The sequence below is a fragment of the Cetorhinus maximus genome, chromosome 3, assembly GCF_964194155.1.
Source record: "Cetorhinus maximus chromosome 3, sCetMax3.hap1.1, whole genome shotgun sequence".
NCBI lineage: Eukaryota > Metazoa > Chordata > Chondrichthyes > Lamniformes > Cetorhinidae > Cetorhinus > Cetorhinus maximus.
In genome coordinates this window covers 104,676,536-104,694,574 of record NC_135881.1, presented here as the reverse complement: position 1 = coordinate 104,694,574, position 18,039 = coordinate 104,676,536, and the positions used below count along the sequence as shown (strand labels likewise).

The following is an 18,039-nucleotide window of genomic DNA, read 5'->3' as shown; positions in this document are numbered from 1 at the left end:
AATATTGCAACCCCCCACCCCTTCTATTCCCCCATCTCTTTCTCGTCTGAATACCCTATAACCAGGAATGTTGAGCTGCCAACCCTGCCCTTTTTTAGCCAAGTTTCGGTCATAACTATGGTATCATACTCCCAAGTGCATATCTGTGCCCTCAGCTCGTCTGTCTTATTCCTCAGGCTCCTTGGATTAAAATATATTCCATTTAGCCTTGCTAAACTCACTTCTTTCTTATCTAGCCTATGTTTCCTCTGCCTTCCAGACTCACTTACTAGTGTTTTAACTTCTAATTCCATCTCAGCTTCTCTCCCCTATGAACTATTTTTCAGAGGGATGGGATCCCCCTGCCAATTTAGTTTAAATCCGCACCAATAGCATAGGCAAACCTCCCCGCAAGGATGTTGGTCCCATTCTTGTTCAGACATAACCCGTCCAACTTGTACAGGTCCCACCTCCCCCAGAAACGGTCCCAATGCCCCAGGAATCTAAAGCCCTCCTGCACCATCTCTCCAGCCATGCGTTCATCTGCTCTATCCTTCTGTTCCTATACTCACCACTGCGTGGCACCTGGAGTAATCCAGTGATTATTACCTTTGAAGTCCTGCTTTTCAATTTCCTACCTAACTCCCTAAAGTCTACTTGCAGGACCTCATTTCTCTTTCTTCCTATGTCATTGGTTCCAACATGGACCATGACCTCTGGCTGTTCACCCTCCCCCTTCAGAATGTCCTGCAGCCGTTCCGTAACATCCTTGACCCTGGCACCCAGGAGGCAACATACCACCCTGGAGTCACATATACAACCGCAGAAACGCCTGTCTACTCCCCTCACTAAAGAATCCCCTACCACTATTGCCCTTCCACACTTCTTCCTCCCACCCTGAGCAGCTGGACCACCCACAGTGCCATGGCCTTTGCCCTGGTTAGCCTCCGCAGAGGAACCATCGCTCTCATCGTTTTCCAAGGACAAGAAATGATTTGTGAGTGAGATGTACTCGGGACTCCTTCATTACCTGCCTGGTCCCTTTCTTCTGTCTGGTGGTCACCTGTTCCCTCTCTGCTTGCACTTCCTTAAGCTGCAGGGTGACCACGTCCTGAAACGTGCTATCCATGTGTTTGCCCTGGATCACACTGGTATCAGAAGCTCCTACATCGCAATCACAGCACATCACCTGCCCTGCCATCTCCAATGTGTGTTAATTAATGAATAATTACCAGTTAATTAATTATAATTAATAAAACCTACACCTCATAATAGGTTTTGGCACAGCCAATAAACTTTGCAATACCAATAAAACAATACAGTACTTAGAATACTGATAAAATTAATAATACCAGTTACTGGTTACTGGTTTACCTGCTCCTTCTGCTGCACCAAAGTGGAAATCAAATACTGGAGGCTGTAAAAGAGTAGAAGGAAAAAAGCACCACCTCCCCACCCTTCACCGAACTCCCCACTCAGCACACTACTTCTTGCAGTAAACCTTACCTAAAGCACCTCTTTCGCACTTTGAACCAAATTCCCAAAAAAACTCATTCGGTCTCTGCCTCACTCAGGCCGAAGTCTCCCCTCACTGACTGGTGCACCTCTTAGTCAAGGTAAATCCACATCAGGACTTAAAATGTGATTCGGTTTTTTTCCCTATTCAAGGGGCAAGTGTTAAATTTTAGATTAAACTTCAATTGTTTCCAAACCTTTTTAGCTTCTTCCTTAAACCAATTTTTTGAATCTTTTATGTTTGAGAACAACACCCTGCTTTAACAATGAAGGATGGGGATCATGAATGATGGTTGAGGAGGAGGTGAATTCAACTGGTGTTAATTGTTGACAGCCTCCATTATCAACCATGCAGACCACCAGGCTCCCACTATGATTGTATCTGAGAGGGGAAACCACTTTTTCCAGGGAAGCTGGTGGGAGTCATTGGAGAAGCTGCTTGACTGGTCCAAGGGACCATGGCACCATGGCAGCCACTGGCTGCAGGCCCTGTTGCTAATTTACATTACCTCTATCACTGCCTTCATTTCCTTTAACGACTGCTCGACAGGGTCAGGACTCATCGGTGCAGGAGGAGGGGGAAAGCAGGGCTCAATGTTCCCGTCGGCCTCCATAATATGCATGCTGCAACAGTCACGGGCAAAGTGTCACCAGCATTTATAATTAAAACAGTGCACCAAGACACCCCTTCTTTGCTCTGAGCTCTTAGATGATCCAGATTTCTGGCTAGGCAATGAGCCTACAACGTCCTTAGCCTTTGCAGTTACTCGGGGGGTGATTACACGGATCTGTTCCCATCCGTGTTAAAATAGTGGATCAACTCGCCCATGCCACTGTCTAATTGGTATAAACGCCCAGTGCACTACGGGCTAATGGCTGGAGCCCTCTCAGAAAAAGGCTCTTGAAGCTTGGGGATGTAAAAATGGTGACTCTCACTGTCCCTTGTACACCAGTGACAATCATGGAGCCTCTCTGCAAATATAATCAGGCTTTCACAGGGGACCTATTTGATGCCAACTAGGACCTTGTGAAAGTCAATATTGCCTTCACCTAGGGCCCTCCTTTGGGCAGCCTCTATCGTCTTGAGCGAGCCTCTGGTCAAAATGTTTTGGTCTATTTCTCATCTTAGCTCGAAGAGAACATACAGCAAGGAGCTTGAAGAAGAGTCATACAGACTCGAAATGTTAACTCTGTTTCTCTCTCCACAAATGCTATCAGGCCTGCTGAGTTTTCCCAGCCATTTTCTGTTTTTATTTCAGGTTTCCAGCATCTGCAGTATTTTGCTTTTATGCAGCAAAGAAAACCTATTTCAGGTCGTCCCTCTCTAACTCTGGTTGTGAGGTTTAAAAAGTTCCCATTTTAGCTTGAGGGAGAGGGGGTTGGAGTTCATATCCACTGTCACCTCAACTCCTCTTTCAGAGCTTTAACTTCACTGGGAGAAAGGGGCCTGTGTGAGCTTGTGGTGGTGGCCTCTTCCCTGACCCTAATGAATGAGGATGGTTCTTCGCTGGTTCCTGCTCCCCCTTCTGTCTTGATCTTAGCTTGTCCTGTGGCCTTGACTCGGGTGACCACACACGCCGGCATTTCCTCATCACGTAGGAGAGGTGGAGCAGAGGAGGAAGCGCTTTTAACTATATTGTCCCAGCAGGGCTGGAATTAGCTCCTGTGGTTTTGGAGATAGCAGCCACAACTGCCTGCTGTTGGCTGATTTATGCGTGAAACAATCTGATTTTAGCTAAGCACAGGGCATGTTCTGCTTCAGGGAAGGTGACAGTTTGCTGCTAAACTAATTCCCTCAAAGCCTCCCTTGAATCTTTCATCTTGTCACTCAGTCTAGTATTTTCTGCATGTAACTCAAAACTCTGTTCATTGTTTTTTCTTGTATAACATGCTCTGTAACTGATAGTATAGGGCAGAAATGTTCTCCTGCCAATCATCACTTTCTTTATTGCAACCTATCTACTCGTTCCCTCGACTCCTTTTACTTTTTAACTCAGCTGTAATGCACACGCATGTGTACTGTAGGCCAACTTACTCCGAACCCTCTTCAGCTCAGTTTTGCCTTTCTGAATCTCTTTTGAAAGTCTATCAAGGATACACTTGTAATTCCTGTTGCACTCTTCAACTCCCTAGATATCTCTCGCCCCTAGTGTGCCTGTTTTCTCTGTCAAACTCTCTTGTCTGCTGTTCCATGTAATATGTCAATGCCATTGTATACTCCTGGTTTCGCCTAAGAACTTCTCCACATGTATTTAACTAAGACTTTTGCTTCTTAAACCTACGATCTCGACCACTGTGATCCCACTCCAGACACCAATTTGTAACATTCTAGTCTGGGAATCACAGATTATCCAAAATTGGGGTCAAGCTCATATGTCATTTTAAAGTCATTTATTAAAATAGGAACATAGGAACAGGAGTACTAAGAAGAAACGGTTTAAGAATTCTGCTTAAGCTAAATAAAAAGCATACGGCCCTTGACAGGCGAGAATGCTTTCATAGTCCCGGAGGAAGAACAATTGGACGGCGCAGTATGAGCGTTGGCCTCTGTAGCTGGTGACAGCAGCCTTCTGCTCTCGAGCCAAGGTGTTAGGAAGCTCTTACCTGCTCTCCCTCTCTCTGAAAAAAGCTGAAACCAGCATGGATCACTTTGAAAACTCTTTCCAGTTCAAAGTGATTTTTTTCCCTCTTGAGAGCCTGTTTTTAACCTTTTCTCAGATGGTTGGTTTACATATGGGTCATGAGATCCAACCTTATCAGAAATGTCTATGCTCGAGATATGTCCTTGGCAGAGATAACAGGACTGTGGTGTTTTTCAGCCAACAAGCTGCTATTGAAGTTTTCTTCTTAAGAGTTCTATAATATTCAATAAATTTCTTAAGATTTTAAAAGGTTATTACACAGTGATTTTTTACAGTGTCTGACATATGCATTTCACTAAGGACGTCCTTACTGAAATCTTCCACCTGCTGCAGCCAGTACTGTAGTCTCAGAGCAGGGTGAGGATGGCATTACCACTGTGAAGGTAACCGTAGCCATGAGTCTTTATGTGCCTGGTTCGTTCTAGGCTGGAACAGGTGATATTTGCAACCTCTCCCAGTTTGCCTTGCACTGTTGCATAAAGGAGATCACTGAGGCCCTGTATTCCAATAGAGATAAATACATTTCATTCTGTCTTGCCATAGAGAAGCAGGCAGATCAAGCACATGGCTTCATGAGGATGGCAGGTTTCCCCATGGTGCAGTGTTGTTGACTGCACACAGGTCATTTTGCATACACCACATGTCAATCCTGAGATATACTGCAACCAAAAGGAATTCCATTCCTTAGACACGCAGCTAGTATGCAACCAAATACAGCACAGCATACAAATCAATGCCTGGTACCCTGGCAATGGTCATGATGTCTTCATTCTGGGGCAGTTTGCTGTGTCATCAGCATTTGAGCCACACGGCAAACTAGACAGTGGCTAATGGATGACAAGGGCTAGCGTTCCTTTGACAAAAAGACTAATGATTCCTGTGCACAACCCATTGACAGCGTGCATGTAACAAAAACCAGGCTGCCACAGGAAATGTGAGAAAGTGGCCATTGGCATGGTTATAGAATGCTTCCCCTGCCTATACCACTCTGGAGGAATCCTGCAAAACTTGACAGAGTGCAGTCAAGATTTGTGGTGGTCTGCTGCGTGCTGCATGGGTATCATGGGCACAGCATTTCCTACTACTAAGGTGACTTAATGAGGAAGAGCAGGAAGCGGGGAAGCCACCAATAACTCTTTCTAACTGGGCTGTTTAAGGTTGACTCACCTGATTGTGATACCAGTAACCACAGTCTCAATTCCACCAAAAATCCCACACCTTACCGTACCTTCTATTGCTGACCATCACAGCATCCGCTTGACTAGAATGCAAAGATGAAAGCCAATACAAAATAAACATTCAAAACCAAATTTATGAATCAAACCATGACATTTTATATACAAACATCAACTATTCATTCTTGTGTATTCCCTTAGTGCCTGTCTTGCCGTTGTCTTTGTCTGACATCCAGTGCAGTGCTTCCCCAGTGGTGGCAGTATGGCTGGTAGAAGGCTGCTGACTTGCAGTGTGGGACAGTGCATTTGGCTTGCAGGATACCCTCAATCAGCTCTGACGCTAGATGGTCCAGCATCGGATTGCAACATCTCTGTATGGGCAACAGTAGTTTGGGCTGGCTGGCAGAGAGCAACAGGTGGAGTGACAGCTGCGGGAGAACAAATACTGTCATCCTGAGAGGATAACAGGTTTGTGTCCCATGATGCATTTGTCAACCTCCTGGACAATGCCTCAGCAATTTTAGTAATCTGCTGAAGCACAGATTGCTGAACTGCTGTGAGACCCTGCAAACGCTTTGAATGCTGGTACCACAGGCATGCAACAGTCTACGCTTGCATGGCAGCAAGCTGAGCTTGAATGATTTCAGTCTGAACTACCACTGGAACAATCAGACATTGAATTCTGCTTGTGCTGCAGTGGAAGCTAAGACATGAGCTATCAGTTGCTGCCCTATGGTTGGGTCAACAAGTATGCAAATGGAGTTGGATACCACTTCACACTGGAAAAGATGGGCTTCAAGCTCTGCACAAAACCATCTGCCAGCTTGGTGCCAGGATCCTCTGCTCCTTGACAGGCTTTTTAGCAGGCCTGCCAATGCATGAAGCCTTTCATTTATAGCATACCCATCAGCCCTCTTTTGTATCAAAGTCCTCTTCTGAGTTCTCTGCAGTTGAAGACACGGGCAGAATATTGCTGTCGGCATGCAGGGGCAGGCCCGACATGCCGGCGCGTGAAATAGCAAGCAGTGACGTCGGGTGTGCGTCCCGATGTCATCGCGCGTCATTTCAATATTTTGTTCGGTGGCTTGTTAAGAATGCTGCCCGTCCAACCTTAAGGTTGGCGGGCAGGCGAAGAGCCCAAGTGGCCTTCACGTTTTTCAGGAAACCTCATCCACGGGCGGGATATAAGGTTTTATAAAATAATTAAATAAATTTTCAAAACTTCACAAACATGTCCCAGCTCATGTGACACTGCCAACGCTCTTTCCGGGTCGGTGGGGGGGTGGTGGTGGGGTTACATGCCAAAGGCCACTCCCCTCTCCCCACCCACCCTACCGTGGTATTATTCAGCCCAATGAGCTTGAGGATACAGTAGACATAGGAACCATACGATTGCTTAAAATTTCCTGATGCAACTGTTCCCAGAGAAAAGAAATTTGCCACATTCGGGTCAGGAAGAAGCTGAGAAATGAGCCCAGAATCATAAATCTGATACTGGAGCTCATACAGAAGATCTTTCCTGAAAATTTGAAAGAAAATGGGTACCCAAAGCAAGACGTTCTGAAACTGTGCAACATCATGCCGACAGCATATAGTGAAACTAAGGTTCAATAACTAGGAACAAGAGGAACACACTAAGGAAAAGATGTTAACTCTACGTTCTACATCGCTGAAACAGATGGTCCTGCTATCCTGGGGTTGAGCAGTTGCAAAGAGCTGCAGCTGGTCTCAGTGAACTATGAGGCGAAGGAGTTGTCACCGAAGGCAAGTGCAACTACTGAAAAGCAGCCTCCGCTCAGAAGCAAGAAAGATCTGGTCCAAATGTATCCAAAGTGTTTTGATGAGGAAGTTGGATGTTTTGAAAATTTTGAGTATCGTATCACCATAGACCCAGAGAAGACACCAGTGATTCATCCCTCATGTAAAGTACCAATAGAACTGAAAGGAAAGTTTGAAACAGAGTTCCAAGAGATGGAAGAAAAGAAAGTGATTGCTAGAGTCACAGAGTTTGTAGATTGGCTAAATCGCATCTTTGTGAGAGAGAAGCAAAATGGACATCTACAAATTTTGCCTGGATCCTAAATCTCTTAGTCAAGCCACAAAGAGGAATCAGTACCCTATTCCAACACTGGAAGAGATCACACCAGCACCGGCAGGAGCAAACGTTTTCAGCAAACTTGATGCCAGAAATGGCTAACAGCATGAAGCTTGATGAGGAATCTTTGCTATTGACAACATTCAGCACACCCTTTGGTCAATACAAATTCCTGCACCTATCTTTTGGCTTTACAGTGAGCCTGATGGGATATAGCAAACACAGCCAGCGATATGGCAGAGCAGGATTTTCCCCTCGTCAGGCGGTGTGGTGGGCGGGTCCGGGAGCGGCAGCGAAACAGTCCACCCACCCATGACCGGGCCCTGACCGCGATTTCACGCTGGCTGGCCAGCAACAGCCAGCCAGCGTGAAACGCATGCAGAGAGCCTCAGCACTGCCGGGGTGGAGACGGAAGGAGCACGAGCGCTGAAGTTTGCACATGCGCTGGGATGCATTCACTGAACAGCTCCCTGAAGGTACAGAGCTGCCTCAGGAAGTTGAAGATTTTTAAAATGAAAAATGAAGATTTCACAAATAATATAAACATGTACCCGCACGTGACTCAGTCACATGAAGAGGGACATGTTAAAAATGAGTTTTTTAAAAATTTATTTTTTTAAATTCATTGTTGGAAACCTCATCCCACCCGTGGATGAGGTTTCACAAAATTCGCCTGCCCACCAACCGTAAGATTGGACGGGCAGCAGAAAATTCTACTTAATTAGCTGCTTAAGGGCCTTAATAGGCCTTTTAATTGTCGGCAGGCGCGCTGCTGACTCTTGAGTGCGCCTGCCAGCCGAAATATCGCGCGAGTGCACGGTGATGTCAGGACGCTCGCCCACCGGCCAAGCTGCGTCTTGGTGCTTGTTTGACAGTTCTGGCAATAAGGTATTCTGCCAAATGACTTTGGCAGTCTGCTCAGGGAACCATCCAACAGGATCCATCATCTCCTTTTCCGGCAGGGTCTCTAGGATGCTATGTGCAGACCACTGCCTGATGGACTTGTGGTCATAGGTATTTCTCTGCATAGATTTTTCCACAAGAGACAGGTGGGACAGCACAGTCCAACTACTTGAAGCATTCCACGGCAGCGTGGACAGACCTATTCTTCGTAATACCGGGGACAGGTAGAACCTTAGCACTTAGTGATACTTGGTGTTTGCATACAGAGGGTCTACGCACAGCTTGATGCAGCTGCAGCACACAGTGTGATCTGAGAAATACATTCGATGAAGCTCCAGCACTTGAGTCTAAAAGGCGTGATTATTTTGAACTTCTGGCAACCACAAGACATCATGCTGCCTGTGACCGCTTGTCTGAGGTCATTGAACTTTTTGGAGCACTGCATCTAGTTTATTGGGGCCAGATGCCTGCAATGACTTCCATAGTTATCTGGTCCCACTACCTTCACAAAGTTTGTCTGGAGAGCCTCCTGGGCCCCTGCAAGCAGATTACTTGTCTTCTTTCCTCCACCAAAAGTGGTGCAGTGTCAGAAATTCTTGGAGCCTGCTCTCTCCTAGGTTGTGCCATTATTGAGAGATCCTCATATCAACATCACTTTTAAAATGATTTCCAGCACATGCAGCAGCAGTAATGTAGCTGTCCTATAAGAGGTGCAGGCTCTCTCAATGGTGTGCAGGCTAACTTAAACTTGCACTAGCCTCTCTGATTTTCTGTCCCATGCTCAGGCTTGCAGTCACTCAACAGCCAACTTGAGCTATTTACCTATAGCAAGATTTAAAGAGCATCAGTTGAAATTGGCATCTCTCAGATCCCAGCCCCATTCCTCAATGTGTCCCCCTTCTTCCCCAAGAAATTCACCAAGTTAGAAATAGGCAGAGATGATTTCTACCTAGCTTACCATAGCATAACACCCTGTCTTGTATTTGTTTTTTGCGCGTAACAGAGATGAAAATGAATTCCTTGATTTTTCTGAACTCTACTGCACTTGAAACCTCAGACTAACCTGGGTCCAGTTTAGACCTTACCTGAGACCAGACTAACTCAGAGTCCTTAATACTAAATATGGATGGAAGTCAATACCCAAACCTTGTGTCTCTAGAGAAACAGCCATTTTTCTACCTACAATGTGGTTACTCACCTCCCATAAATATCCCCATGCATAATAATTGCATGTGACTGCAGGGATAGAGCAGTTGGAGGATATAGTGACCAGTTTTTCCTCCCCAGCTGCTAGCTACAGAAATCAACTACTATAAGTTGACCTTTTTGTCACATGGCAAAGAAACTTGGATATTGAATTAATATGCAATTTCTATAAATTTCAACATGTGATCACAGTCTGAAAGAGCTGAGTAACTTCACCAAGATAATTAACTGAGTGGTTAGTGTCTGATAGGTTGAAACCCTGTCATTCCACGATCGTTCTCCTGGTCTCCTATTGGAACTTAAGAAAGAGACTGGTAGAACCCCTAGAGAAACACTGTAAATGGTTGAAATCATGCACATTATTTCACTGGCAGCTCCACCATTTCATAGGGTGTTCTATTATTTCAGTGGGTAGTGATGTGCCAATCCCCTGCCAAAGACTGGCAAAGACTGGAATTTCAGTGTTTAAAACGAATCTTTAGAGAAATGAAAGGAATTCGATTTAAAGTTATTTCTTTAATTGTTAAAATGGTAACTCCTAGTTCTTTCCATTTCTCCCAAATCTTTTTACTCAACCTTAACTTCAGCAGATAGGGAATTTTGTAATTTTCTGCAACTTGTTATGACCGGATGAGGAGCAATGAACTGACTCCTCCTTTTTCCACTCCCCCGTTGTTTCTAACAGAGGTTTGAATTTTAAAAAGCATGTGATGTTGCCAATCCAATATGTACCTGACTGTGTGTAGTCTTGTAGGAAATAAGCTAGACAGGTATTCTTGAGTTAAACATGTAAGGAGTTAGTTTTATTGCTAAAACCCATCCAGGTAAAAATATTAAAAATGTACAAATATATCCTACTTACCACTAATGCCTGCAAACACACACACTCCCCAAGCATGCAAGAAAGAAGAAATACAACTTTACAGAGTATCAGATGTTAAACTTGGTCAAGTAAGATGCAGATAAAAAGGCTACTGATTTACACAATCAATAAAGATTGACTGATTGTGTCCAGACTCTGTTCTTCACTAAAACAGTTACTTTTCAGTCATAAAGATAAAAGCAAAATACTGCGGATGCTGGAAATCCGAAACAAAAACAGAAAATGCTGGAAAAACTCAGCAGGTCGAACAGCATCTGTGGAGAGAAAAACAGAGTTAACGTTTCGAGTCCTTATGACTCTTCCCCGTTTCTCCTGGAATCACTGTTGCAGAAAATTCAACAGCTTTTATTTAAGCAGTCTCTATTTACTGCAGGAATGTTGACACTTTTCTCAGTGAAATGGGGTGCAGACTTAGATGAAATGTTGCATAGAAAAAGAGAGAGGGAGACCCCTGCTCCCTGTGGCATCCTGTGTGTTCTCTACTGAGATCCCAATTCCAACATCACACAAAAGGCTGCATCACATGACCTCTCTTCCTATCAGATGCATATTCCAAAGAATATAGAGGACTAGCTCGTGTCTCACATAGTTTCTCTTTAGCTATTGCTTCATTGCTGAGGTAGTTAATTTTTTAATTTTTTAGCGTCCAGTCATTAGCTCCTGACTGATCCATCTTGATGAGAGAAGGAGCTGGTCACACCTCCAGGGATGCCATTGTCTCTTTTGAGGTCTCTGTTGACTTTGTGTCTTGATGGAATGGAATGTGCCTTCACAGGTGCAAATTAGCAGCTATTCAAGTTAGTGTCCTTTGTTTAGCAAAAGTATAATTTTTTACATATGACCAACTGATGAAATTACAAATTAATATTCCATATAGCACATCTTGGCAACAAACTCCATACTTGTCAGTAATCTGAATTTACACCTGGATATTTTCAGATACTCCATTGACCCTTGGAATGGGAAAAGATGTTTTTTCACCTTTGGAGACAATATCTTCAGGCAATCAACAGAAATCAGGTAATGTTATCCTCAATGTATTTTTCGTAATACCCAAAGCACATTTATTTCTTCTTTCTGTCTAGCGAACCTTTGAAAAAAGAGCTAACAGCATTTTAAAACTTTCCCTCATTAGAGTCTGTAGATGATTTGTTAGATTTGAAAAAGGAGGAAAAAGCATCTTTATCTCTGAGTGGTAAGTGAAAAAAAAGCTGCAAAATATCTGCCCAAATTAATTTAGTTGAAAATCAGATAATCATCGATCAAATAAAAATAATGTAATAGATTGCAAATTTCCTTAATTGATATATTTGTGTGGAATGCTGTCCATATATTTCTTAATTAAAAGTTGATTTGGTTCAGATCCATCACCTCTGATTTCACAGGACTGAAATTTATTGGCCATCTTTTTATCTTCTGTGAAATATTTTTTATAATGTGCATACTATGGTTGCATCTTACGATGCTTCAAAATACTCATTTTAATTGCATTTTTGCAGCAACTTCTGCATAAATATTTTTTTACACATAAACATTGATTTCTGCCAAGTTTTCACAATGGAAAGTCAGAATTCCAGACAAATAGCAGGAAAGACGGTTTAGCACACATTATGGAACAATTTGCTCTGCATGACAAAACAAAATGTGATTAAAGGGATCAATTTTTCCACTCTTGGATACCTGGTCCATTAGTACCTATTATTAAATTTCTTCCTATTATTGATGCTGTACTGTAGGAGATGTGCTGCAACATGAGGAAGGATAGTGGCCCAGATTTTACAGTTTTAAGGATGGCAAAACTGCCAATGTTTGTCATCATTCCTCTGTGAACATAAGAGCATAAGAACTTAAGAAATTGGAGCAGGAAGAGACCTTTTGGCCTTGCTAGCCATTTCCACTATTCAGTAGCATTTATAGTTGATCTTCTACCTCAGCTAGACATTCCTGCCCTTCCCCCAAAATCCCTTGATTCCGTTAAGAGCCAAAAATCTGTTAGTCTCCAATTTGAATACACTCAGCAGTTAAGCATTCATAACCCTCTGTGCTAGAGAATTCCAAAGGTTTACAAACCCTTTAAAGTAAATAAATCTTTCTGCATCGCAGTCCTAAATGACCAGTCTCTTATTCTGAGACTGTGACCCCGTGTTACAGACTCCTCATCAAGGGAAAACACCCTCCCAACATCCATCTGACCACCCCTTTAATTTTAAACAGTATGGCCGGGATTTTCCGTGTCCGCCACTGTCAGGCATGTTAGGTGGCATGAGGGGACAATATGGGGTGATCGGTTTCACGACGGTGTGAATTCAGTTCGTGACCGTCCGCTCTGCCCGCCAATGGTGGGCCGCGTTCTCCACCATCCGACGTTGGGAACCTCATTGCAATACATTAGCATATCGTTATTAGGTAAGCCCGCCGGAATTGTGTCCCCCCACGGTGGATCGTCCGCTCGTGTCGGCAGGATAACATACCAACGTGTTTCACAACAGCACGTAAACGACGTGCACTCGGGCTACACTTCACTCGGGATTTCACACCTTGCTTTGGTCAGCACTCGCAGTCATCAGCGCCAGGCTTCACAGACAGCACCACATCACTTTTAGTGGGGCTCACGACAGGTCTCTACCTACCAGATCAACCATATGTGGGTGGCTTTTCAATGGCTGCAGGGCTAGGGCTTGCTTGGCAAAGGGGGAGAAGTGGCCTTAGGCAAGGGAAGAGGCTGCAAGACGAGGGCTGTACTGGGGAAGGAGGGTAACCCAGGGTGCGTGTGGGGGCACATGTTGATATGTGCAGGTGGCCTCAAGATGTTGATGCCTGAGGAGGCAGTCTCCAGAGGAGATGAGGCCAGATGGACATGTGAGGGTATGTGTGTGAGAATGGGTGGTGATGTCCCTGGCAGTGAGTGAGATGCCAATGAATGTGTGATGGGCTTGAGTGTGTGAGTTTAGAGTGCTGAGGTGATTGCCATACCCTGGCGGCACGGACGAGATCATTCACCCTCTATCTGCATTGGATGGCCAACCTCTTCTGTGCTGCATTGGCACTGATCACCGCTGCCATCGCCTACCAAGTTGTAGTGGTAATGCTACTGCCCCTCCTGCGGCCAAAGCGAGGATAGAGGACATCACAACGGGCCTCCACAGCGTCCAGAAGGCACTCGAGGTCTGCAGTCTTCTTGCTTTTTGGGGCCATGTCTTCTTTGCTGCAGTCCTGGACTGGAAGCACTGAGCACGGCTGTACTTCAAATGTGGTGCCAGGCATGGTGGCAGGCGAATTGGAGCCTGCCCACCATGGAAACCACGTATTTCCCAGGAATGCATAAATAATGTGGTGGGTTTGGGAGAACATGGTGTGAAAACCCGCCATCGCAGCTGGCGGGTAAAGCGTCATTTTACCCGCCCGCTACCGCACTTACTATGTTTCAATTAGGTTATATCTTATTCTTCTAAAATATAGGGAATATAGTTCCAGCCTACTCAATTTTTTGTCGTAGGACAACCACCTCATCCTGTGAATCAGTCTAGTAAACCTTTGTACCACTTCCTTTAAGGCATTAAAAGGCATCCTTCCTTAGGTAAGGAGACCAAGGACAGTAATGCCCTCCCCCATGGTGGGTTTAGTGGCGAGGGGGCATTTAATCAGGTGGGAGGGGGGCTAGTAGGATCCCTGCCACCTTCCCACCTCCACCTGACTTAAAACAGTAGCAGGAAGGCCTTCCCACTCCACCACCAATTGAGGCCCTTACATGGGCAATTAATCATCCCACCACCGTTGGCATTAACCCTGTGATGGGGGTGGGTGGGGGTGGGCAATCACCATGTGGTGAACACAGGTAAACCTGTGCAGGGTTGCTTGCGGGGTGTCCTTCGTTTAAAGGCACTCAGTGACTGACTGGGGGACTTGGCATCAGGAAGGGGAACCTGCTGCGAGCCACATGGCCCCCTTGATCCCCGACCCACCCCCCCTTTGCTACTCCCCTGCAATCTCCCTTCACCATGACCCCCACTCTGCAATCCCCTTCCCACCATCACTCACCGGTGGCCTGGGATCCAGTAATGATATTAGGCCTCCGGTGAGTGTCATGTACTGGCAGCCACCACCACGAAGGTGGTGGTGCTGCCGTTCAGTGGAGCTGCTGGCCTATGATTGACCGGCAATACTCAGCGGGTGGGAATTTTGCCCCCAGGATGCTTAATCTTGGGAAAGGCCTGTTGCAAGTCCAGGCCTTCCCTAAAAGAGGTGGCATGGGGCTCTCGCCGGCTCTCCAGCTGGTGCCTAAGACCCTCATCTCCTTGATTAAACACTGACCCAAAACTGTACACCATACTCTCCAGGTGTGGCCTCGGCAAAGCCTGATACAATTGCTGTAATACTTCTTATCTTTATATTCCAATCCGTTTATAATAATGGCTAACATGCTATTTTTATTGTTTGCTGTACCTGTATATTAACTTTGTAATTTGTGTACGAGAACACCTAGATCCTTCTAAACACCAACATTTCAGTCTTTCACCATTTAAAAAAAATCTGCTTTTCTCTTTTTCATGCCAAAGTGGATAACTTCACATTTATCCATACTATATTCCATCTTTCACATTCTTGCTCACTCATATAACCTGTCAATAATTCCTTTTGCAGCCTTTTTGTGTTCTTCTTACAGCTTACTTTCCTGCCTAGCTTTGTATTGTCAGCAAACTTGGATATATTACACTCAAACTCCTCTTCTAAGTCACTGAAAGTTGACTGTAAATTCTGGCAACAGCACATGTAAAGTTAAGCGCAAAATCCAGAAGTTGCTGTCTGTGATTTCCTAATCTTCTGCAGGGTGTGCTAATGAAATCCACACAGACAGTAATATTTAGAAATCTGGACTGATGGGAACTTCCCATTTTTGCACTGTAATATTGTTGTGAAAACTCCCTAAAAATGTTACACCTTATTAATGAGGTGTAACTGAGTTTTTAAACAGTGAACTGTCACAATTGTTGCTCAATAACCTCCCTGGTCCTGGAAAACTAATTATATATTTGTGTACTGTCAAATTTTTTCATTATGATAATATAATTTTTAATATAAAAAATAAGTTTATGATGTTTCAGCTTCAAACATGCATGTTCAATCTTTATTCCACTCTGTAAAATTTATAAAATGTGAAAAATAATCAGTGCATTTTGCTTCCCAGTTTGCTGTCTGTGAGCATTCTTCAATGTGATTGGTTGCTTACCCTACTCGATGACATTATTATTTTTGGAAAGGTGAAAATATGCCCCGGAGATAGCCAGACCTTTGTAGGCAGCTTTCTTCGAGGTCAGTGGTGAGCACCATCACTTTGATGGTGAATGCAAAATCCAGGCTAACAACTTTCTTGAACATGACAAAAATTAGCTTATATGTTTCCTAATGTATAAATAGAACAAATTAAGTCCTTTAGTTACCAATGTTTGTGACCCAAAATTTAATAAGAGTTGTTTCTGTGACTCTTGAACAAGTGTTGTATTAAATTTTATATGATCAACTGTTGACTGTATCATGTTGCTGTCAAATAGATAAACTCTCTGCATCCAGCAAAATGCCAGAGTAGAAATAGATAGGTTTTGCACAGTTCACAAGTCTAATTTTAACAAATCAATAACTTGAAGCAAAAACATCAAACCAGCTATCTGAACTGTTTGCTTATCTTTACAATGTAGTCAAGACCTGTACCTTAGTGCGGAGCAGAAAAAAACCTTTTTGCTCCCTGATACCTTTGTGAATAAATGGACAGGATAATGGGATACAGACTTATACAAACCAGAAAACCCAAGATTCAATCCTATTGCACATGAGGGAGTTGATCTACATTTTGCCTCACTTTCTCCTGGTTAGGCACAGAGTGAAAGATATTAGCTAGGGTTCCCTTGACTGCTATTCAGAAAACCTTGCTGGAAGCATACTTGCAAGATCAAGCTCAGATATAATGCTCTAACAATAAAATAAGGTGCCGAAACCCACTGTCAGGTTCACACTTGAAAAATGCCACTCAAACATTACTCTTGACCTTGATGTCAATGGAAATAAAAATCTTGGGGTAATGTTCAAGGGGTGAGATTTGCTCTCTCAGGTCATTGCTCTCAAGTGGCGAAGATGAAAATCTACTCATTGAGTTCAAGGTACATGGTCATTGAAGTGTTTTAATTCTATGTCCATTGATTTTGTAGCTGTCTTATGATGCACAATACTAAGGAAATAGAAAGTATACTGTAAAATCATTTCTGGCTACTGTAATTCCCAAAAACTCACTATTCTTTTGAAGTTGCAGGGCAAATCTTATTTATGGATTTTTTTAGCTTTGACTTTCTTAAGTTGAAGAATGCTTTAAATGACAAAAAATACAATGACAGCATATAAGGAATAGGAACATAAGAACATATGAAATAGGCGCAGGAGTAGACCACACGGCTCATCGAGCCTGCCTGAATATTAACATGGGGAATTATATTTTTGATTGAAGCTAAATAACCTGAGAATATAGCAGTAACAAATGCAAGCAGGGCTTTGATACAAATAAAACAAAATCAATGCATGCTATTCCCCTTTAGACCATTGGTGATATTTGAAGGAGCAGGTTTCTTTCAAGTTGGTCTCCGTAAGATCACATTTAAGCAAAACTCTTTTTTGATAAGTTAACAAATGAATAAATAGCAGTCAGTGATTACCAAGCATCGTGAGCTTTTTGTAAAATTATTTTTGCATCTGGGGATGTGTTTGAAGTGATCTAAAACTAAGTTTGAATAAGAACTTGTTACAGTTAACTGGAAAAAAAGTGCAACACATGTTTTATTAAGTTATAATTTGTGTATCACTTTCAATGCGGATATGTTTCTGTTGTATATGTTTAACTTACATTATGCTCCTGGTCCTCTTGGCCCCATATGTAAATCTTAGGCCCCCACTGCCTGAATTGCGCTAGGATTAGTGGAAGGATGGTGGGTGTGGGGAGTGGTGTGCCTGATTGTTGGGGGGCCCAGCATCTGATCCCACTGCTCAGCTGATTTTGATGACAAATATCTGCCACTTCCAGCCACCTTCATTAGTCAACTTCCCACCCATCTGGCACTGAGATTTTAATGATGTTCAAAAGTTAAAATACCCTGAGTATTTCTTTTACTGAGTGGATGAGCTTTGGACTGACACTAAGAGGATAATTTGAACTTTACCTGCCTGGTGGGAATCATTTGACACGCTGTCCAATTTTACTTTAATTGATTTCAGCCCATTAATTACTAAACTTATTGAATTCAATTCCACAACTTGTCATTGTGGGATTTGAATTCGTAACTTCTGAATGCTAGTCCGGTCTTGTAACTAATAGGCTACCACAGCTGGTGATAAATCCTATTTTAGAAATGAATTTCAGCTGTTGAAAATCAATTTTCTATACGTTTTACTCTGTCCCTCAAATTAGATGTCTGCCCCTTCCTGTGGTTCAGATGGATTTTACATATCTAATAGCACTTTTCAAAGAAAACAAGGAAGTTCTCTGAGTATCCTGTGCAATATTCCTCACCAGTAACACCACCAAAACCAATTAACTGTCTATTCATCTCTGCCATATTTGCTTGTATAATCCTTCAAAGTAATTAATTATTTGTGAAGCAC

General features: G+C 43.5%; 1 protein-coding gene across 7 annotated transcripts in view; it reads left to right on the top strand.

Moving 5' to 3' along the window:
- The window catches only part of ica1 (islet cell autoantigen 1), a 223,194-nt gene that overhangs the window by 153,475 nt on the left and 51,680 nt on the right, over positions 1–18,039 (top strand). For 6 of the 7 annotated variants that reach the window (XM_078538805.1, XM_078538804.1, XM_078538800.1 and 3 more), the window contains 2 exons: positions 11,338–11,418; positions 11,534–11,593. In XM_078538805.1, the coding sequence (XP_078394931.1) occupies positions 11,338–11,418; positions 11,534–11,593 (141 nt within the window). The remainder of the gene's footprint in view (positions 1–11,337; positions 11,419–11,533; positions 11,594–18,039) is intronic. The other variant, XM_078538803.1, reaches the window with a different exon arrangement.